The sequence below is a fragment of the Lissotriton helveticus genome, chromosome 10 (assembly GCF_964261635.1).
Source record: "Lissotriton helveticus chromosome 10, aLisHel1.1, whole genome shotgun sequence".
Taxonomy (NCBI): Eukaryota; Metazoa; Chordata; class Amphibia; order Caudata; family Salamandridae; genus Lissotriton; species Lissotriton helveticus.
Window position 1 is genome coordinate 245,662,380 of NC_136071.1, and position 22,694 is coordinate 245,685,073.

Below are 22,694 nucleotides of genomic sequence, written 5' to 3' on the forward strand. Positions count from 1 at the left end.
TATGTCCCTGTCAAGGCCATTGGCGTTTGTGGGGGGGATCCGGACTAAGGGGATCAACTCTAGGTATGTCACAATGCTGTCAGCATTAAGAGTCTCCGCGGAGTACAAATATGTATAGAAGGACTCAACCTCTAGCAATCAGCTCGATCTGATGGATCAGGGTGCCATCGGACCTCAGCAGCTCGTTCACTCTCTGGTTGACCACCTGAGAACGGAGGCATGGGCTAAAAGACTTCCTGCTTTGTTCCCCTTACATAGTACTTTTGCTTGACCCATAACAGGGCATATTCCGCCCTATCCATGTCAATTGCTTTTAATTGTTTACGAGCCATTGTAAGTTTGAGCCAGGATGCCAGTGAGCCTGTAAGGTTATGGGTGGCCTGAGCTCCCTAACCACAGCCTCTAGCTGCAACCATTTGTTACGTCTATCAGTGTTGAATCTCATTGCTATGGCAATAAATTGGCCCCTCACCACAGCTTTTAATGTGTCCCATAGTAGTGTAATGGGAGTGTCCAGTGTGTCATTCTTTGCCAGAAAGGTATCTAAAGTGTCTTTAATCTCAACAAGCATAGTGTTATAGGTGTAAGTTTGGCATTAAGACGCCAAGTGCGGGGTGGCGGCGAGATACCAGGTGTCATGAACCGTAACGTAAGGGGTGATTGATCGGATAGGGCAGCTACCCCTATGTCCACTGCTAACGTAGCCTTTGAAAGGCATGGTGAAGTAAGGAAATAATCAAGGCGAGCGTAAAACTGATGCACCACTGAGAAGAAGGTGAAATCTTGTGTAACTGGTTGTATCTGTCGCCATATGTCCGAAAGACCAATTTCAATCAGCCATTGCTTAAAACCTGCAGATATAGCCTAGGCCTACCTCTGTCTCTGAGTGGACCTATCCAGCTGCGCTGTTTGGACCCCACACGTCTTACCTTTCGCTTGTGAAGTAATCTCGTAGGAAAGACATGAACAACAACCACCACCGTCTCCCACCTTACCCTAGAAATGGCATATGTACTGACCAGGATGAAGATGGGGGACCGGGGGAGGAAGTCCTAGAGATATGGGAAGAGATCCTTTATGAAGACCTGAATGGTGTACCCACTGGTGGTCTCGGTATCCCTCTAGGATACACCGTCTATAAGGAGAAATATATGGGCAAGCACTATCACTTCTGATCTTACTCACACAGACTAATACACAGTAGTCAACAGTGCTCAGTCAATCATATACTCACCTGAGGCTTGGCACGATAACAGATGGAAAGGTTGTCTTCACCAGGAGTAGAAAGGAAAAGAAATACTGCACTTCTGCGCCTACTACCTAATCCATGAGTCAAGTATGCGCTCCTGTGCCGCTCCTGCGCATTGAGTCCCATAGAAAAGAACCAAGTAAGTGCTCCTGCACGTTGTGTTTCAAAGAAAGGAACCAAGGAAGCGCTCCTGCGTGTTGTGTCCCAAAGAAAAGAACCAAGAAAGCGCTCCTGCATTTTGTGCCCCAAAGAAAAGAACCAAAGAAGCGCTCCTGTATGTTGTGCCCTAAAGAATAGAAACAAGGAAGTGCTCCCGCGTGTTGTGTCCCAAGGAAAAGAAACCACGAATGCGCTCCTGCATGTGTCCCAGAACACCAAGCGTTCCTGCGCTTTGTTTCTGAGGCACCAAGATAAATAGCTATGCGCTCCAGCGCTAGCCGTTAGGTAATGAATGACCAAGCGCTCCTGCGCTTGCCTCAAGTTGTTAGAAGGAGCCTTGTGCACCTGCACAAGCCGCAAAGTCCTTTAACATGCAAGCGTTCCTACACTTGTTTCAGGATGCCATGACAAGGGGCTATGCGCACCAGCGCTAGCTGCAAAGAAAAAGGAACAATCAAACGCTCCTGCGCTTGATTCAAGATAATTAAAGACCAGCTACTAGCACCAGCGCTCGTCGCAAAGCCAGAAACGAGAAAGCGATCCAGCGCACGCTGCCGCGGAATACCTGAACAAAGTTTACGCAATGTGCTGAATGCACGGACTCCAGGCGAGACAAAGACGAAGACGACAATCCGAAGCACTGCCCGGGCGGACACCGTAGCTGTTTATGCGGTCTCCCCAGGAAGTGTGACATCGCTGTTCTGGCGGGTGCTTCCGGTGCAGGGAAGCTAGACCGTCAACCTGCATGATATGTTCTACACATTTAGGTAGAAAAAAAGAGTATTCAGTGGGCATGCACCACTCATAGCCCACCAGGCATGCCTGTCATACTGGGAGCCATGACATGCGCATCCATCACTATATTAAGGTCCACACCCACAATCACATCCTTATCAGGGGTGGTGAGAACCCTCTCCAGCGCCTCTCAGAGAAAAGATTATTGATGGTCATTAGGGACGTAGATATTAGCCAGCGTGCATCTGTACCATTTTATGTAAATGTGTAGTGACAAAGGTCTGCCTGGCATCTCAGTGTGTGTCTCACCCTACCAGGGAAAAGCATCACAAAGAGGATCGCCAACCCAGCCTTTTTACCAGGTCCCGAAGAGAAGGACTGGCGGTCAAACCACACGTACCGTAGCCACCTCTAGTCAGTTTTTAAGCAAATTTGTTTCCTGCAATAGACAAATAGCACATTTAACTTCTCTGAGAAAGAAGAATAATTCCAGACGTTTCAAAGGGGCATTCATACCTCTAATGTTAAGGCTAATTACATACAACATGGATTATACAGATGGTATTCTCAGGTATGCAACTTATGTGCCCAACTTGTAAAGGGAAGACTCTCCAGGACCATCCAAAAGAGATACCTATATTGGTATATAACCCAGATGAATCACCATAGGGGAAGAAAAGGAGGATAAGACATAAAACCATGTAACAAAGTGATTCTCCGCCTGGGATCTCAACCAATAAACCTGTGAGGGTCCATGTCATCTAAACAGAGTCCTCTTTTTGTTGACATAGTGCCTCGAGGGGAGCTCCACTGCTCAAAAAGAAGTTCGCTTTTATGGGAGACAATGTTATCTGAGACCAGGACCAGTGGTCAAATAGGAAAAATCAAAGTGGTCTGTAGGTGGCATCCACCCCAAGGCCAGACACTGCCAGGAAAGCCGGGGACGTCCATGCATCAATGGGCACTGTCCGCCTCAGAGACGCTATACTTATGTTGTAGCTGGCACAGAAGTGTGGTTCCCTCCCTGCAACTCTTAGCCTCCGAAGGTCTGTGTATCTTAACCTTTTTTGTGTGAGAAGAACGACGGGGGCCTGAGTTTGTGAAGATGTCGTGGTCCCCGAGGATTCCTGTAACTTTGGCATGTCAGTTAGTGAGTTATGTTATTGTCATTTTTAATGCGCACAGATGCTCCAGCGAAGGAGCGTCCTGGCGCAGGGAAAGGTGGACATAACACAACACTAAAACCAGCAACAAAGAAGAAACAGGGATAATAAAACAAAAAATTTAAAACAGAAAAGTTTTCAAGGCCCTACGAAATGATAATAGATCATCCAAGAGGCGGATTTCCAAGGGGAGCGCGTTCCAGAGAGTCGCAGCTCTCACTCGAAAAGAGCGTCCACCCATCCGGCTAAGTCTGAAACGGGGGACAACCACAAGAGATTGACCGAGAGATCTGAGTGAGCGAGTTGGAACATAGGGAGAGACAAGTTTATTAAGTATCTCTGGTGCCGACTCTTGCAAAATTTTAAAGACCAGGCTAAGAGCCTTAAAGTGGATTCTATTTTTGATCGGTAGCCAGTGCAAGGACCGAAGCGTTTTGGAGGTAGGACAGGTCCGAGGCAAACCGACCACCGCCCTCGCCGCTGCATTCTGTACCCGTTGTAGACGAAGGATCTCAGCTTGGTTTTCTCCAAGAAGGAGTGAACTAGCGTAGTCCAACCGGGAAATAATCATCGCTTGAATGACCAGCTGTCTTGTCGGGGCGTCAAAAAATTTAAGCAACGTTCTTAAACCGCGTAATACACCAAAGCAGCCTGCCGCCACTCTCTTGGTATGGGTCACAAAGCTTAATGTGTGGTCAAGCCACACTCCCAGATTCCTGAGTTCCAGGACTGGTGCCGGGGCCGGCCCCAGCTCAGGTGGCCACCAACTGTCCCCCCAACGGTCCGCATCTCTTCCAACGATCATCACCTCCGTTTTTTTCGCGTTCAGCTGGAGACAGTGGAGTGAGTGGACACTCTGGGTTTCATTGTTCCATACAAATTGGAGGTGAAATGGATGTACTCATCTATATCTGACACCTTTCTCATAAAGTATGTCCGTCAAGGGTTGGAGGGCTCGACAATGCTGCAGCGTCAACGGTAAGAGGTCTTGATATAATCTGATCTCAAATTCTTTAAATTCAATAGTAGGTTTATGACGGACCGCTGCTAGCATGGACTCCCTCTGCCTGTAGTAGTGTAGACAAGTAAGTAGGTCCCGCGCTTGACTGGCAGAGTGAGGAGGGCAGCCAGCCCTATGGACACGCTCAAGAATGATCTCCTGCTTTCCGAGCTCCAGAGCCACATGTCGAAAGAGACGAATGGTAAACTCCTCAAGGCTCCCCGTGACAGCCCGCACAGGAAATCCCTTAATTTGAATATTAGAGCGACAAGAGCGATTTTCCAAGTCCTCCAACTAGTATTGCAAATCCAAATTCTTATCCCAAAGTTCAAAGAGTTCTCTATGGTGGCTATCCATTTCTTCTTCATGGGCATCATAGGTTTGTTCAAGGGAATCCAGGTTTTGGCCCAGATCTCCAATGTCCTTTCTAAGCTCGAACACCTCCGAAGCTATGTCTTGATTCAACGTGGCTCTGTCATCCGTAAGGATCCAAAAAAGTTGTTCCAAGAATGAACACGTCACAGGGGCCAAGTCGTTTGCCTGTCCCTGAGAAGGAGTGGGGGAGACCTTTTTAGGCTGTTCTGCTTTCTTTGCCTGCGTCTTCGAAAACAGATCTCTTAATGTACCATCCTGCTTACCAAGGGCGTGGGAGGCCATGATGATAGGTAAAGAGAACGGCCCATTATATAAAAGAAACACAGGCTAAAGTGAGGCAAGCATAGTGTAGTCTTCGGTCCACAAAGGTTCAATCAGACCCCGAGGACCCCGTCCTTCCGCAGAGCAGGAGGCTCCAAAAAAAGCCAAAGTAGAGACGTAGGCCAAGAGGTATTCTTTCAAATGACCCTCCACAAGGCTGTCGTAATGCAGACTGTAGATTGAAAGATCCCCCCAGTCGGGGCCCCCACATACAGACAAAACAAAGCAACAGGATCAGCAAGCTCAGGGTCCTTCAATGTGGTAGGTTTGGGGGAGGTCACCTCCGCCGAGGCCTGGAGAAACGAAGCCCGTGGGAGACACACTGAATGTCCCTCAAGTAAAGGGCACCACAAAAGGATCAGGGCATCTCAATGTATCCCTACAGTCAATCAAGGCAAGCTGAGCTCAACACATTAACAGCCAGGCAGTTCAAAGCGTGTCATCCACCAGGCCCAGGCAAATCCGTCGAGCCAGTGCCCTCTCAACATAGGCAACCCAGCAAACCAATGTCCATTGATTGTGTCCAGTCGTTGGCCACCCCTCTGCCAGCTGGAGGCCACAATCTATCTTCTACCAGTCTCAATCAGGGCCCACATTGTGTATGACTGGAAGGGTGGGCCTGCCAGGTTCTGTCCGACAGGTGCAGGGCGACTTGACCAAGGCTCTGGGCCTCGCGTAAAGCGTCTGCCCGACTCTCCTCACTTGCAGCCGAGTGTGCGTCTGCTGGAGCACTGGTGCTTCTGGGCCCAAGCGGCTTGTGGAAAGGGCTGCAAGGTCTGCTCCGGGGAGCCAAAAATCTATGGCGAGCTTCCCCACCGTATGGGCTGAGGCACTGTGTCTCGGGGGTGGAAGTCACAGGAAGCAAGCCGTCATAGGGCTTGCCACTCTGTCCACCCCGCACCCGTGGTCAGAAGGGCTCAGCGAATCTCGAGGGCATTGCAGGCCACTCAGCCAAAATCCAGGCTGTCTGGTCCCGGGCCACAATCAGGGATGCCAATGTACACGCCCCCGGTCTGGTATAGAGTCAGGCTGGGCTGGATCTGCTCCGATGCAGGCAGGCAGCGGAGCTCTGAGAAAATATTCCTACTCAACCTCCATCTTGGGCACGTCCTCCGCTTTATGCTTTTAGGTGCTTTTTTACGGTTTATTCTTTTAAAATTCATAACTCCAGTTCTACTGATTATCTTTGGTCTTTTTTTATTTATTAAATTAAGCTCTATTTTCTAACTTGGTATAAGATCTTTTTGTGTGGTGTTTTCACTGATGGTGTGAAGCATTGCACAAATACTTTACACATTGCCTCTAAGCTAAGCCTGACTGCTCTGTGCCAAGCAACCAGGGGGCTGAGCGCAGGTTAATTTGGGGTTTTCTTGTGCCTTACCCGGACAAGGATTGTGGTTGCTGCTTCACCAGGGCTCAGACCCCAGTCAACCAGCAACCCAATTTCTCACATAAGCCTTCTGCTCCAACATTCCAATGTTAGCCTGTTTCGCCCTTTTTAATTTAGAACATTAAACCCTCGATGGGGGAATGTTCTAATAGCCTTATTGTCCTGCCTGATGTTGTATGGTTGTTAAAGGCCCTACCCCTCGTTATAGGCTCTTGCCTGCGTCTCAGGTATAACTCGGGTTCTGGCCCTTTAGCAGCTGGAATAGCACTCCGCAGTGAGCTATAAGGCTATATATAATATACTATGACAATAAGAAAGACAGCATAAGTCTGTGAGATAATGAGATAACATTAAACAGAAAATGTAACAGAATGTTTTTTTTTCTGCTTCAATCTAAAGTTGTGCAGGCTCACAGCATTCGGAACAGTTTACAAACAGAAGAGATTATGATGTTACATAGGCTGCAAAAGATTAACACACCTTATGGGCCGCAATATGTTTGCGGGTCCTGAAGAAAGATATTTATAAATAAGTGCAGGAAGTGTCTTGGATATACTGTCGATTTTTGTGACTAAGATATTTTGCAGGTTTGACATGGATGCAATTGATGTGAGCCAGAGTCTTGAGTGTACTGACCTCATGGTTTTGCTGCTGCAATCTGAATCTGGGGAAATGTCAAAGTTAATGTTTTGGCAAGTCAAGATGGAATAGGTTGGTCTACTCAAGTCATGCATTTATGGGAAATCCCTCATCTTCAAGGGGATAGAAGAGGGGATTCAATTTTTCAAGCTTAAGTTGTGTGATGTGCTAGCAGCAAAACAAACGTGGACACAGAGTAAATTTAAAGCTGAGGATACATCCTAGGTTTTGGCCTTGAATTTTAGGGTGGTCGCCTGACAAAGGATAAATGGAAGAGTGGATGTGGAAGAGTGGATGGATGAGAAGTTGGTAGTAACTTTACTGCTTTTCAGCTTTGGACCTGGTGCAGTGCATTCTATGGTAGATGTTTTTTAGGGTCTGATATTGATTTGATTTTGCCTGGTAATTTGTAGCTAAAGATAGGTGTCATGAGTGAGCAGGATACCATTCTTTGGGTGCATATTTGTGAAAGGTATAAGTCCTTCATTGTGCCTAATTGCACTACACCCTTCACATACTTAAGATCCCTGGTAGCAGTCACTTTCCTCTTAGGCTCTGAAATCCTCATTGACCTCCTCGCTTAAAAAAATGCAACTTGACTCAGTCCTGGGAGTGCACGCTAAACCTGTAACTTTAATTCTCCCCCTTTCTGCACTATTTTATCTGCCTCCTATTAAAATTCCAGTAAAAAGACCTTGTCTTCAATGAATATCAATACTCCAGCATACGCTAAATCACACTTCTTACTAGCCTTACCTAGCTCTAGCATGCCTATATGTATATGCTTTAACTATCTCTAGTATGCCTATATGTACAAGACTTTGAAACTGAGTTCATCCATAGTGACTCTAAAGCCCTACAAAGCACAAATCAATTTGTGGAAGAGGTATATAGATGATATTTTCCTCATTTAGTAGGGCACCTCAGAGGAAGCAGAGGCCTTCTCTTGGTGTCCCTTGAACCCATCCCTTAAATTCATTAAGATATGAGTAAACAGGAACTAGCGTTTCTTGACTTTAGAATTTATTTGGTGGAAAGGACGCTAAAAACGGAGGTGTACTACAAACCCACAGACAGGAATAGCTTACTCCATTTCGGAAGTTTCCATCCACGCTCATTAGGAGAGAGCTTTCCAGGGAGACAATTTCTATGGTTGAGACGCATCACAGATATCAATCAGTATATTCCATAAACATGCAAGAAAACTCACTGAGAAACTTAAAGGGAAACATTATCACAAGAGGGTTATCAAGAATGCTAGAAAAAGGGCTACAAATAATAATAGGGACCAACAGTGAATTATTCAATAGAGATTGGAAATTGCAAGACCCATCAGTGTGACCATACTTTCTCCTAGTTCGAACAAAAAAATTGTGACTAAACATTGGAACATTTTAACTTCAGGTGGTATCAAAATAGAATAGAAGGGGGCAGAGTCTCTATGACATGTTGGTACACACACGCCGAAGACTCAAGTAGCAGAGAAAAAAGCTTCGACTATATAGAACCTACCACCAGCCATTTCCCTTGCGGAAGCTAATGAGTTGGGCGCTTTACAAGGAAAACCAGGGATCTGGACCTGGGTCACCGTACTCCGTAGCAACTGAGTGGATTAATTGACTACAACTCGAACAATGTAATCTATGTGTTAAAATGCCCTTACCCATTAATAGACATGGTTATGACTACATTGAAAGTATGGGTCAGAATAAATGAGCACAGGAGCATGTTAGATGCAAAAAGGACAACATGAAACTGACAAGACATTACCTTGAGGAAGGTGACACAGAGGATGACAGTGAGTAGTGCATCATTGAGAAACAAACTACTACATTGTGATATGATAGCCACCTTCCTAAAATACAACAATGGTGGATTTCCAGGTTCAACACTGACACACAGGGCCTGAACTATGAAATCCCTTGGGCAGAGCTTAAAAGTTATGTGCAATAATTTAGAAAATTTACATTTAGAAATCTGGCAGCAATCCCAATGACCAACTCTAGCATGTTGATCATTACCTACCATAGTCCCGGTGGGGAGGCCATGCTAAGCTGCCTTTGGCTAATGTGACACAAAATATTGTAGATCTGCACAACCTACTCTTTTATGGGCATCAAGTTTAAAGATGTTTATAATGGTATGCAATGATAACCATGTGTGCTAGGTACTCACAGACTAGGCTGGCTCTGGCACACATTGGTCCCTTGAGGTATGTTAGTGACATTACCTGGGTACTGTATTTCATGCAACACATTCATGTATAGGATTGGAGTTTAAACTCTTATATATTTATTATTAGGAGAATAACCCTAATGTTACTCCCGGATACCTAGTGTTAACAATAGCCTAGTCAAAAGATTGGCCTTGTATTCTTGCCAATCATATTTCCCATTCTACTCCATCTCCTGTAATATTGCAATTTTAAAGCGGGGAATGTCAATACTATGGTGTGTCTTCCCTTAATTTTCCCCTCCGGTTCAATTTTTATTCAAAGAGTTCGGGGGTAATCTGTATGCACACATGCACTGGTGTGCTGGGAACTACAAATCCAAGGCATTCTCCCCTTTCCAGCCAGAAGAGAACAAGAACCTGCCTCGTATTGATACAGACAGCGCAACATTATGACATGACTATTAAGCGGCCTGCACATGATGTTGGCCACGCCTTGTCATGGTAGCCACCATGTTAATGGCAAAGGGCCTGTAACATCGGCAGCACAAGTTTCGCTGGCTGATGGGGAAAATGTAGGTTTTGGGACTGGTGCATCTCCTTGATGAAGTACGTCGTTTTGGGCACTACTGTTACAGTCCATTTAGGAATAACCTGCAAACCTCCATTTGGAAGGATGAAGGCTAGTTCTGACCCCATTTGTAACTACTACATCTCTCTATCTAGATCACTGATTGCTTATGGAATACTTTTCGATCCCACTTTAGAATGACATTTTACAAACAAAATGATTTGTTTTTGAGTTCATTCAACAAACTACCAGCAGTTCAACTATCAAGCTTCCTGACCAATATGCAATTCAAGTGAAAAACTTGAAGGACTGAATGGACTTTCTCACCAATCACCTAGCACTTGTGTTGTTTGCGTCATTTGCAGTAGAACTTTCTTCTTACATGTGTTCATAGAAGTGCTTGTGTCACACTGTATTACAGAGCATGATTTCGGGAACAAACAAATCCTAATAATAATGTTTAATCTTCCTGCTAGGTTGCCCTATAAGACCGGTGAAGGTAGGAATATCCTGTCTCACTTGGTGTATTTGCATAGAATATGAGAAAACAGGGATCATTGCACAGCCCTGATGAATGCCCCTGACCAACCCCAAGGCACCCGTATGGGCAGAAACATGTTGCCACTTTAAAGGATGATAGGGCCATTGTACCCATAACCATCCTAGTGTAATCTATTCTTTTAATCATACCCAAGGTACCACCTAATGAAGGGAACTCCTGTCATATACCGTTTTATTTTAACTTTGTCTTATTCATGCATTATCTTATCTCAAGAACTATATCAGAGAAGAATTTGAGACTGCCCTGGTAGTACCATCTTACCAGGGTAGGGTCAGGTCACCAATGATGAAGCATGTCACATAATGTGGGTGAAGCCCCTTCATCCAGAAATGACTACTTTTCTTTCTTTGCCTCTTGGTTTCTGTCTGGATAGGAAAAGAAATCCATTCCCTATAGCTAATTAGTGTGCTCTTTCATGTTATTGAGTTTTTATCTATCTCACCGTCACTCCTTGTAGACCCCTTCCCCGTCTTTCCACCCTTTCTCGGCTGAAGCTGCTAGTTGAAGACCAAACACCTTGTAATATATACATATATTGTACATATGATCTGTCTACTGTTCTACCCTTGTTCTGTTGTAATGTTACATTTCCTCCAGGCAGCATGTTTAACAAATATAGATCATCAGAATCCATCTTTCAGGAAACTATATCTCGCATTTAAAGATCAAATTATGTTATTTTAGCAGACATTTATAGCAGGTCAAACGGCTAAGTGGTTGATTACTCAACTGGCACAGTGGAACATGTGTGGAAATTGTAATCATTCAACATTGATAGATAGGTAATAAACTATCACCCACAGACCTTCGAATGGCTTGGGATATGGTCTAAAGGTTTTCCAGTTACATAAGCTGGTAAGTCACACATTCATAATGAGTTGGGCACAAGGAACACACAAATTAGAAAAGCATACTTTCATTCGACTTGGAATAATTACTACAATGTGGTGGTTTAGGGTCGGACAGAGATCTTCTACAAGTATGAAATGTTGATAGGGTACTTTGCTAAGTACTTAATGTAAAGCTCTGGTGGGGGGTGAGGATACAAACCTGTGCTAAAGTTGAGAACGTGAAAGGGCTTGTGAGCAGGCACAAGGTGGCTCCCAAACTGTATAATGTTCACTATGTTTTTACATTTTGTGGAAATATTGTCTAATATCTGGTGAAGCTTAGAATGATGGCACTTGAAATTGGGAAACATATGAAGGAGATAATATTTTAATACAATTCGCTTAACATCATGAATATCCTCAACACAGTCACTCAAAGGTACATTTAGAACCATACCTTTTTCACGTAGAATATAATGAAAAGTTTTAAGATTTGAATCACTGGCAACATAGGTGAGAAAAATATGCCAATCCTGCAAAAAGAAAAAAAGAATATTGTTGTTTACTGAAAATGAAATTCTGTCGATATCATGCTTAATCCTACAGCTTTTTTCTCTCCACACCAAGGCACTGATTTTGAGTTGGCCAGAGCGATATCCCTCATGTTGATACAGCCCCGTCTAATAATAAGTGGCCAGGTGCTCCTGTACCTGGATTATGGTGGTGCTGAAACGCTAGACCTCATTTTACTTACTTGGAAATCTGCCTGGTAGTTTTGCTTGGACAGGAGGCAAGATGGCCGCTGACGGGCCGTAGGAGAGCAGTCACATTTTTCCTCCCTCCTGTCATGGTGCGTTAAAGTGATACCCTGCGTACCCTGTATACCTGGAGGCCGGTGGAGAATGCGGTTAACTGCTGAGTGGTTAACAAATTTACTGTGTCAGACTCAAGAGTCAAATCAAAAAAACTTTTACCTGAGAGAGGTACTCCGGAACGCGGTGCAGCGCTGGGGGGACTTTGTGTCAGGCCGCGCGTGGTTGTGGTCGAAGTTGTGGAAACCGCAGCATCGGAACTCGCATACGATGGCACCCAGGGGAGCGAAGCCTAAGGAGACAAAGGAGGCAAAGGAGCAGCCTTTACCAGCAGCAGTAGCAATGCCCACAACTCCGGGAATAGTGGCCCCTGCCTCGGTGCGTGGGGGGGCGATCACCAAACGAGTGGTAGCGGCGGTGGCAAAAAATACTGGGACAGCTAGCTGGAGGAGGGGTGATGCTTGCTGATCACGATGCAGGCGGCAAAGATACAGCCCTCGAGAACATTAAAAAGAGTGTTAGAGGCTGGGCGCTTGCCGCTGGAAGAAACAAAGATGTTACCGGTAAAGAAGCGCTCCGGCAACCAACGTTGTACAAAGCTTTTCCCCCAGCCAGAACGCCGAGGTCAGTGACAGTGGTGAACCCAGGGAAAACTCCGGATCAGAATCCGCGTGGTGTCGATCAGGATGCCAGGCAAAGCGAGCGGAGCGGAGGATGAGGATGAGGAAGACTACGGAGATGATGGAGCGGATGATGGAGCGGATGGGTTGAATAGCGCTTTAACAAACAAAGAGACTGAAGAGAATGGAAGTAAGGATGCGACGTGGGGGAACCTGAAACGGGGGTAATCGCATCGGCGGTTTCAGGACAGTTGGGTCACACAGAAGGCCAAAATCAGCAGGAGGTAAGGGGGCCCACAGAAGCGGGAGAGACTGGGATAACAATCTCAGCAGGGCAGCAGATGGCCCGGGAGCGCGAGCAGGAGCGCCCCCCAGCAGTGACCCTAGTAGTGAGGCCTATTGTGAGCAGTCAAGTACAAGTACAAGCGCAAGCTCATTCACAGGGACAAGTAAAGGCACAACTACAGCAGAAAAGAAAAGACAAGGATAAAGTATTAAGGGGCACCGAGACCGGGAAGGGGGAAAAGGCAGGAGTGCAGACAAAGTTAATGGAGGTAGCCGCCGTTTGAAAAATTCTGTTGTGATTAAAAAGCCTGAGAAGCCTTGGGGTAGAGCGAATTCCGTACCCGGATATGCGGGGCTAGGGGAAGAGACGGAGACAGCAATGCCAGGGTCCCCGAGCGACGACTGTATCTATTCACTAAACGATGACACGGGGGCCTCAGCCTTAAGCAGGGGAAGTATCTCTGAGGGTTCAGACCTGGAATCTGACTCTGGCACAAACTCAAACTCAGAGGCTTCCACTGAAGGGAGCACCTTAGACCGAAGAGACTCTATTGGGACAAGGCGACGCTGAGGAGGATCTAGGGCTAGGGCTAAGCAGAGGAAAAGATCCAGTCCTCAACAAGGAGAGATTACTAAAAGGCTGGATTGGGACTACTCTGCAACATCCCAGCTGTATCAAGAAAGTGGTGTCCCAGATGTACAACAGGGAGCACCCGATCAAGGGGCCACATCCCCTCCCACTATGGAAATGTTATTCGGTACCCTTAAACAAATGCAGGGAGAGGCCAGGGCAGAGTCCAGAAAGGCCAGGCAAGAGTCGAAAAAGATACAAGGGTCTCTAAGAAAAATGAACAGGCTCTATGCAGACATGGCGGGAAGAGTAACCCAAGTGGAAGAGCGAACTGGAAATTTAGAGGATGAAGTATCCAAGTGGCAGCAATTTAAAGAGGCTCAGGAAAAACTGGCTGAAAACTTGAAGTGGAAGCTCGAAGATGTCGAGAACCGCCAAAGGCGCAATAATGTGAGACTCTTGGGAATTGCCGAAAGAGTTGAGGGACAGGATGTGCGTGCCTTTGTGATTAATTTTAAAAAAAATGTATTTCCAGAATTGGCAAAATGGAACTGGGAAAACGAGGTGCAGAGGACGCACAGGTTCCCCTTGTCTCAGAAGAAGGGATTGGCATCTGCAGGAGGCAGCAAGCCTTGAGCAATTTTGGTCTTCCTTGGAAATTATATCCTGCGACAAGAGGTGATAGACAGAGCAAAACCGGAGGCTAAAAGATCAGCGGAAGGGGTTACCTTCTTTGCTCGCCCGGACTTTTGCCATGCAACAGTAGAGCGAAGATGGAGGTTAAGGCAAATGATTCCGGCGTTCCAGGTTATGGGACTTGAGGCTTACTTGCTCTTTCCATCAAGACTGAAGGTTTTGATAAATGGGAGGGTCAGAATGTTCTCTTCAGAAATAAAAGCCCAGGAGTTCTTGTCGGAATTGAAAGAAAAAAGGGCTTGAGGGAAGGCAATAATATGTTGGGACAGGTATTCAAGGAGGAATAGCTTATGATGGGTTGAGGGCAGGGTATAATACGGTAGAAGGGGGTTGCGGGGTAATGAAATTGAGCAGGGAAATAGACGGGAAGGGGGATGTGTCTACCTGCGGGTACACAGCAGCTACACATAGGTCATGAATGACCTATTTGCCTGCAGGGGGGAGGGCTTCTGTGGGAGGGGGGTTTGGGGGGGAGGGGCTGCAGGGCACACTTGTGATGGATACAAGGTAGGGCACGAACAGGATACAGTAGGAAAGTTGCTTAGTAGGAAGACACTAGGGGGTACGTTAGATGGACAAACAAAGAGAGAGGGTGTGAGCACTGAATGGCTGGGTATAAGGCAGAGGGACAAGAAAGGGAAAAAGTATGAGCACCAGAATAATTACTATCAATGTATGTGGGCTGAATGACCGTGTTAAAAAACAACGTGTTGCAGCATATCTAAGAGCCTCAGGAGCGGATTTCATGTGTTTGCAAGAAACACACATAGAAGGCGGTAAGGGGTATCTTCTGGATCAGCTAGGCTTTCAGGTGTTGGCAGGCTCCAAACAAGGGGCAAAGACAAGAGGGGTGGCAATATTGGCTAAAAAAAACAGGTAACAGTCAGAAAAAAAATAGAGGATGCATGGGGCAGATGGGCCATTAGTGGAATGCCTAGTTAATGGGGAATGGATCACGATAGGATCTATTTACGGGTCGATAGAGGATGACCCAGAGATCTTTACGTTCTTAGATACAGAGCTCCCGGCATGGGCCCCAATAGTAGTCTTGGGGGGAGATTTTAATATCAATGGCATAGGAGGTCTAGGTATAGGTGGGTCAGGGAAATACCAGGGGCGGAAGAAAAGGGTCTGTAGGGCCATTATAGAGATGGCAAGTAATAACTCATTGGCAGATGTATGGCATACAATCAGACCACAAGATGACGACCCAACATACTTTTCTGCACCGCACAAAGTCCTTGTAAGGCTAGATTATTTTATGATTTCTAATAGACTGATAGGAAAAGCAAAGATAGAAAAGACGCCCCGCATTGTATCAGATCACAATCCGCTGATACTCTCACTAGATATCGCAGCAAAAACTGGACCTACGCGCAAGTGGACATTTGAACGCAGGTTACTAAAGGACAAACATTATATAGCGCATATGGAAAAGTGGATAAAAGACTACTGGGAGATTAACTGGCATAGTACCACCACAGGTTTTACATGGGATGCCTTTAAGGCAGGGGTACGCGGAGAAACTCTTAGTTATAGCCTATCAAGACAAAAAAAAGGAGAGGGTCAAGGCTGCCATGTTATCCCAGAAGGTTGCAGAGGTGGAGGCGGAGTTGGTGGCGTTAATTCATGCAAGGGAACCTATAGATCAGACTCTTGTAAAATTAGCTAGAGCAAAAGCGGAGGCAGGGGAAAATGTCGCAGCAAAGGCAGCTGAGCTATATACAGCAAGAAAGGAGCACTGCCATGAGTACAGCGAAAGGGTGGGAAATACTTTGGCAGTCAGAACTAGACAGAAAGAGGCAATGGGAGAGATAAAGGGAATCACAGATAGCAACGGGAGCTTGATCACAGAAGCATCTGGAATAAGAGAGGTATTTAGGCAATACTACACTAGACTCTATAGTGAAGATCAGGAAACTGATGAGGTATTAATCCAAGAATACTTGGCAAATATAATAGCACCATATCTTACACAGGAAGATAGGGACGATTTGGATGAACCAATACGGGAAGAAGAGGTGAGACACGCGCTGGCAAGCCTCCCGGCGGGGAAAACTTTTCAGTCAGGAATCTTTAAGTATATTTTTGAAACATTGCAGCAGGCGCAAGAGGGACAGTCAATTCCTAAGTCGTGGGCGGGTGCAGAATTTGTAATTATTCTTAAGAAAGGCAAGGCACCGACAGAGGCAGGGTCTTACAGGCCAATCACATTACTAAATGCAGACGCAAAAATGTATTCTAAAGTGCTGGCCTCTAGGATCTCAAGGGTGATAGATATGATAGTGAGCAAAACGCAGCACGGCTTCATCCCGGGGAGGAGGACAACAGAACACATACGGAGAGTCATTACATTATTTGACGCCACAGAAATCTCAGGAGACCCAATGTCGGTTATGCTTTTAGACGCAGAGAAAGAGTTTGACCGAGTCTCCTGGGACTATCTCTGATCATCTCTGCGCTGGGATGGCATAGGGAATTAATTCATACGGGCCATACAGGTGCTTTACCAAGCTCCAACAGCACGGGTGAGGGTTAATGGGGAACACACAAATGAATTAGAAATCAAGCGGGGCACTAGACCGGGATGTCCATGTTCCCCGTTACTCTTCGCCGTGTATTTGGACCCGCTGCTGCGTAGGTTAATGGGAAACAGCGGAATCTCACCGGTTAAGTCTATGGGGGGAGAAGATAAAGTATTGGCATACGACGACGACGTTGCTGTTATATCTTCGGCTCCCATAGAAGCCATAAGGGAAATCGAAAAAGAAGACGCATTGTTTGGTAGAATAGCTGGGTATTCCCTTAATAAAACAAAAACTCAAATTATTATAAATAATAAGGTGCGGTGGTCAGATAATCAAGTTGTAGGTTCAGCGATATACCTGGGGGTAGAAATAACTGCAAACTTAGACAGTGTGGTAGCAAGGAACATCGAACCAATAATTAAAAAAGCAAAAACAGACCTGGATGGATGGCCTAACCTACATTTGTCAGTAGCGGGACGGGCGAATGTGGTAAAAATTATGCTGTTGCCAAAATTATTATACATCTTTAGGGCAATTCAGTTAACATTCGACCCAAAATGGTATACTGCGCTGGAGCAGATGGTAAACAGGTTCCTATGGGCGCACGGGAAAACGAGGCGGCTCTGAGATACATGACACTCCCTAGCAAGAAAGGTGGATGGGCAGTCCCGGATTTTAAAATGTATCACTGGGCGGTGTCCCTTCAATATATGACTGAATTAATTGGGGGGGCATCAGAACAAGTAGGAGAGGCTACTTCGGTGTATGTAGTTTTGATGGGGGGAGAAATAAAAAATTTCTTTCTAAAATACACCGAATTTAACTATTACAAGAGAACGAAATTTTAAACTCTGATCGCGGCATATAAGATTTGGGCAGCATTTAAAAAGAAATACGGATTGGGAAGATATAATGCCTTTACACGACTATTTGACAACAAAACTTTACCGGCAGAGATATTCGCTGATTCAGTGTTTAGAGGGTGGAGTCAGCAGTGCATTGTGAGTATTAAAGACTTGATGGGAGAACAGAGAATGTATCAATTCTCGAGATACAACAATTATATGGTGTTGCCACAAAAAGCTTTTATAAATACCTACAAGTGAGGAGCTTCTTGGTTACAAAAAAGGGGGGTCCGATGGGTTTCAAGGAAAATGCTGTACTGGAATATGTTGCGAAACAAGGGGATTGCACAATCAAAAGAATTTATTTTGAATTATTAGAAAGCAGGGAGGATGATCTAGGGAAAAATGGAGATAAATGGTTAGAGAGATTGGGAGTAGGGCAGGAACATTTTCAGCTCTCATTAGAATTAGGGAGGAATACATTGTGCTGCGCGGCATTGCAGGCGCAACATTACAAAACTATTTTCTTTATTTATCATACGCCAGCAAAAATTGCACAATGGGGAGGCACTTCTGGAATCACATGCCCGCGTTGTAATTGCTCGGAAGCAGGGGTGGTTCACATGTTTGCTACCTGTCCAATATTACTCCCCTTACACAAGGAAATTGAAAAATTCTTGGAAAATGCGATGGGTATCATCACAGTACTGACGCCAGTAAGGGTGGTCCTGGGAGTGGATGGGCAATGTGTAGCCAATAACTTCCTGCTTATAGCAATGGCAGTGTTGAGACTATGTGTGGCGACCGCTTGGAAAGACCCGGTACCCCCCACTTTTCATCAATGGTTGGCCAGGCTACTTTCTGCCTATAACCTGGAGAGGGAGATATATGCAAGGAAAGGTAAAAGGGGGAGGAAACTAGGTTTAACAATATGGGAGTCTATGGAAACTTGGAAGAAAAGATAGAATGTTAGAAAGATTGAATGGTTAATTTATTTTTCTCAATGGGTGCTCTGCTGATGTTTTTCATGTATTCCCTTATGTGAAACTTCTTCTTTTGTAAATATTGAATATATGTATGTATAATAATAACGGTATCTGTTTGTAAAGTGCCATGCAGCCAGGGGGGAGGGGGGAGGGGAGGGGGGGTAAATACCTAATAAAAATATATATTTTAAAAAAAAGGATATCTGCCTGGTAAAATTGCCCTGGGTATTGACTGTGGTGCAGCTTGGCCCTATCCCATGTCCTCAAAGATATGGAAGAGCATGTAATGCTGCCAGGGCACATCCTCCTATGCGCTCTGCCACTCACCACAGGCACTACCCCAACCCTGCCTTACACCACGCCTTCTCCTATATTTACCACTTGCTCAGAGCAGGCACTGACTGTGAGCACTAAACACCCTGGAGCTGGGAGTTCTGTGTGGAATTCTGTTCAATAAATCCAGGCCAATGCAGTTATTTCTTATTCTGTAGGTTTAATTCGTAATAGACTGATGTGTGTATGGAGCTATTGCCCGTTAATGGAAATACTGGCTGCTTGATATCTCTGCCTATTTATCCGCCTGACTCGTAATCAGGCCCCTAAGCTTAGGCGAAGACTTATTTTTGTTTATAATAGCCAGAGCAATATACTCAATGAAGTCTGACCCCACATTCAATTATGAACTCCAAAAGACTACAAAGTTATAATCAGGATAGATAGAGAATAAGCAATAAATTGATGAAGAATTTTTTTGTAGTTCTCTTTTGAGAGTATAAACAATGGTGTGAATAGCATGAGGAATGTCATTCAAGGCTCGGAAAAGTGTATCCCTACTCCTTACCAGACTATACGATACCAACAGTTGTGAACTCAGATTTTTCTGGGATAATTTTATTGGATGAGGGTTCCACTTATTCAGACTCATGGGCTACCGACAATGACCGAAAAAGAGGGAACAAACAGGGAAATAGAAGAAGGCCATGTGGAAGACCCTGGCAAGGGTACAACTATCCACCAATGCCCCAGGTCTTTCAACCTCCCTTTCAAATACAGGGCCAACACGTGATGCCTGGGGTCCCCCCTTTAACCCAATGATACTGACACAGTTCACAAACACCCACCTTTTTAGGTAGAGGACAGGGCCAAAGGGGCAGAAGAAAAAAGACCACAGAGTACTTTGGGAGACAGAGGACTCACAAGTGACAACACGTGGCATAACACACGTGCCACAGGGACCCATCATGTCAACAAGCTGATAATACAGGAGTGAAGAAATCATAGCGGCCAATCAGACATGCTGTTACATACAAAGAAGGTTGGAGTGGGGCAAGGTGGATTTTTGATGTCAGTGAGAACAGAATTACTTTGGTCAAGTTGACCAGAATGTTTCAATTTTTGAGCTTGTATTTCAGGGGGAGCGGTTTTATTCCAAGGACAAATATAAGCTGATGATGACAACTGTTGAGCATGGTGTTGATGTGCTTCCAGAGGTTGTGTTGAGAGTCAAGAGTAAACCACAGTTTAAATACATAGAGAAGTACATTTATATGAGCTGGGAGAGAGAAGGCTGCTCGGTTCCTACCAATATGGCATTCTGAAGAGCATTGCATATTTCTAATTTATTTTAAGAACACACCAAAAAGAGTTGTTTCTATTTTGTTATAGACACAATTCTTGCAAGTAAACTGTTGCAGAATAAAATAACTGTTGCCAATTTATTCTTAATAATATAATTTCAACCTGTAGTAGATTCCCTTTCCTCAAATCATCGCTGCTTTCAAAATACAAAATTATATGCAATTGTTTTTTAAGAATACCCATATTTTATACTTGAAATATAAAATGCTTTTGCTAGTATGGTATCTGCTGACGTAAAATTGTGCTACACCAACTAGAAAAAGGTGCATAGAACAAATACAGTGTAAAATTGCGAGGATATTCTTAGAATATGATATTTGCTAAGGATATGACCTCAGCTTCTTGAAGAATGAATCCTGCACTCATTCGTTAAAATTGTAAGGTCTCTTGACCATGTTAATGGGCACTATACTTTTCCACTTATTGCTGGACCCTGTGCACATTGTTTCTGAAAACCTTTTTAGTTCTCTGCCACAGACAGCTGGGCATGTGTAGATGGCTTTATTGTCTATGCATTGTGCAGTCGAGGCAATGTTTCTGATCTGAGGAGCTGTGGAGCTGCGATGCGGGAACCTCCATCATTGTCAAGCCTGCCGTTGAGAAAATATTTGCAATGTGAGTGCCTGTGTTGGGAAATCCTCACACAAGTGGCAGTTCCAATGAGGGCTTAAAGGATGATGTGGAGTTCTTTGCTTCAGGAGAACCCAACACAGCAGAGGCGATGTGTCGGTTCTGCTAGTGGCTGCGCCACACAACAGAGGAGAGCGTTGTTTCTGCTCGGTCCACAGATGGACTGGCCAAGTACCTTCAGGCCTGAGGTGGCACAATTTGGCAGGTCAGGACTCACAGATGGCAGAGTCCAGGTGCTGGGTTGAAGGTTGTTGGAGCCTTCTGTCCCTGAGGATCTAGTCAGGAGGCCAGCCAACGAGCCCCTGAAGTCACTTTAGGTACCTGGATTCAACAGATGCAGGTACAGTCCTTCTTATCCAGGCAAGAGGGCAGCAGGCAGCAGGTCAGCAGAGTAGGGCAACACTTCCTTTAGAACAGCAGTCCAGCAGAGTGGCAGTCCGTTCAGCAGCAATGAATCAGTTTCAAGGAACTGTAGAGCTGCGAAGCGAGAACCTGTGTCGTTGAGGCTGACATTGACAAGACATTTGCAATGCAAAGCATCACAAGCAGTGGTTTCAATGCAGGCTTTAAGGTTGGTGCAAAATGATTTGCGTTGGGCCCAGAGATGAGCTGGCAGAGCACCTTTAGGCCCACTTCCAAGGGTCCATGTCTGGGGTAGCACCAACACTTGGCTGGGTAGGACTCACAAATGGCAGAGTTCAGGTGCTGGGTTCAAGGATGCTGAAGCTGCTGAACCTGACGCTGTATTCAGGAGCCCCGCCAACTAGCCTTTAGAGTCATTTTGGGGTCCAAGGTTCAACAGATGCAGGTCCAGTCCTTCTCACCCAGGCAAGAGAGCAGCAGGAGCTAGGTCAGCACAGTAGGGCAGCAGGACCTTCAGAGCCACAGTCCAGCAGAGTGGCAGTCCTTTCAGAAGCACAGAAAACCTTCTTCCTGGCAGAGAATCCACACGCCCAGAAGTCTACTGAAGAGGTGGTGTCTCAGGTCCAATATTTACACATAGTGACATTGCTCTGGAAGGTGGAAGAAGGTTCTAGCAATTCTCTTTGAAGTGCACAGGGTACTGCCTCCGCTGCATTGGCTCCACACTATATAGGGTGTATGCAGCCGTTTTTATGGAGTCAGGACACATCCTATTCAAGTATAAGTAGGTCTGTGCCCATCTCCGCCCTCCCGTCCTGCCAGTGACGGCTCATCCAGGTACACCTAAGCTCTCAGTTGTGTGCGGCTGTCTTTATGGAATAAACAAAGCCCAACTATCAGGTACACCCAGCCATGTGACCCAGGGACAGACTACAGGCACTACATGGCTAAGGAGTAAAATGTCAGCTTTCTAAAGGTGGCATTTTCAAAATTTGAACTCAAAATCAAATCTGACTTTACCAGAAGAGAGGATTTTTCATTACAATTCCAAAGACACCAAACATGAACTGATTACCTACTCCCATTTAGAAGTTACAGCTAACTAAATATAGTAAGATAACTCCAATGGTACTCTAAATGAGATGCCTTGAAGTCGTGAAAAATGAATTTGAGAGTTTTCACTACGAGGATATGTAAAACCTAAAAGTACATGTCCTTCCTTTTAAATACACTGCACTCTGCCGTTTGGGCTGTCCAGGGCCTGCTCTAGGGGTGACTTGTGTGTATTAACAAGGAAGGTTGGACCAGGCAAAAGTGTTATTTTGCCAAGTCAAAATGGCTGTTCAAAACTGCACACAGTGGCTGCAATGACAGACCTGAGAAATGTTTAAAGGACTACTTAAGTGTGTGGCACAGTCAGTGCTGCATTCCCACAAGTAGCATTTAGTTTACAGGTCCTGGATGCGTGTAGCACCACCTAACTCAGACTTACAAGCCAATTAAATATGGCAACTGGTGATAAACCATTTTACCACGTTTTAAAGAATGAGCACA

The 22,694-nt window shown here is 45.3% G+C and overlaps 1 protein-coding gene across 2 annotated transcripts in view; it reads right to left on the reverse strand.

The window, feature by feature from the left end:
- Positions 1-22,694, reverse strand: part of TMC5 (transmembrane channel like 5) — a 571,516-nt gene that overhangs the window by 100,112 nt on the left and 448,710 nt on the right. For both annotated transcript variants that reach the window (XM_078665241.1, XM_078665242.1), the window contains exon 16: positions 11,624-11,699. In XM_078665241.1, the coding sequence (XP_078521367.1) occupies positions 11,624-11,699 (76 nt within the window). The remainder of the gene's footprint in view (positions 1-11,623; positions 11,700-22,694) is intronic.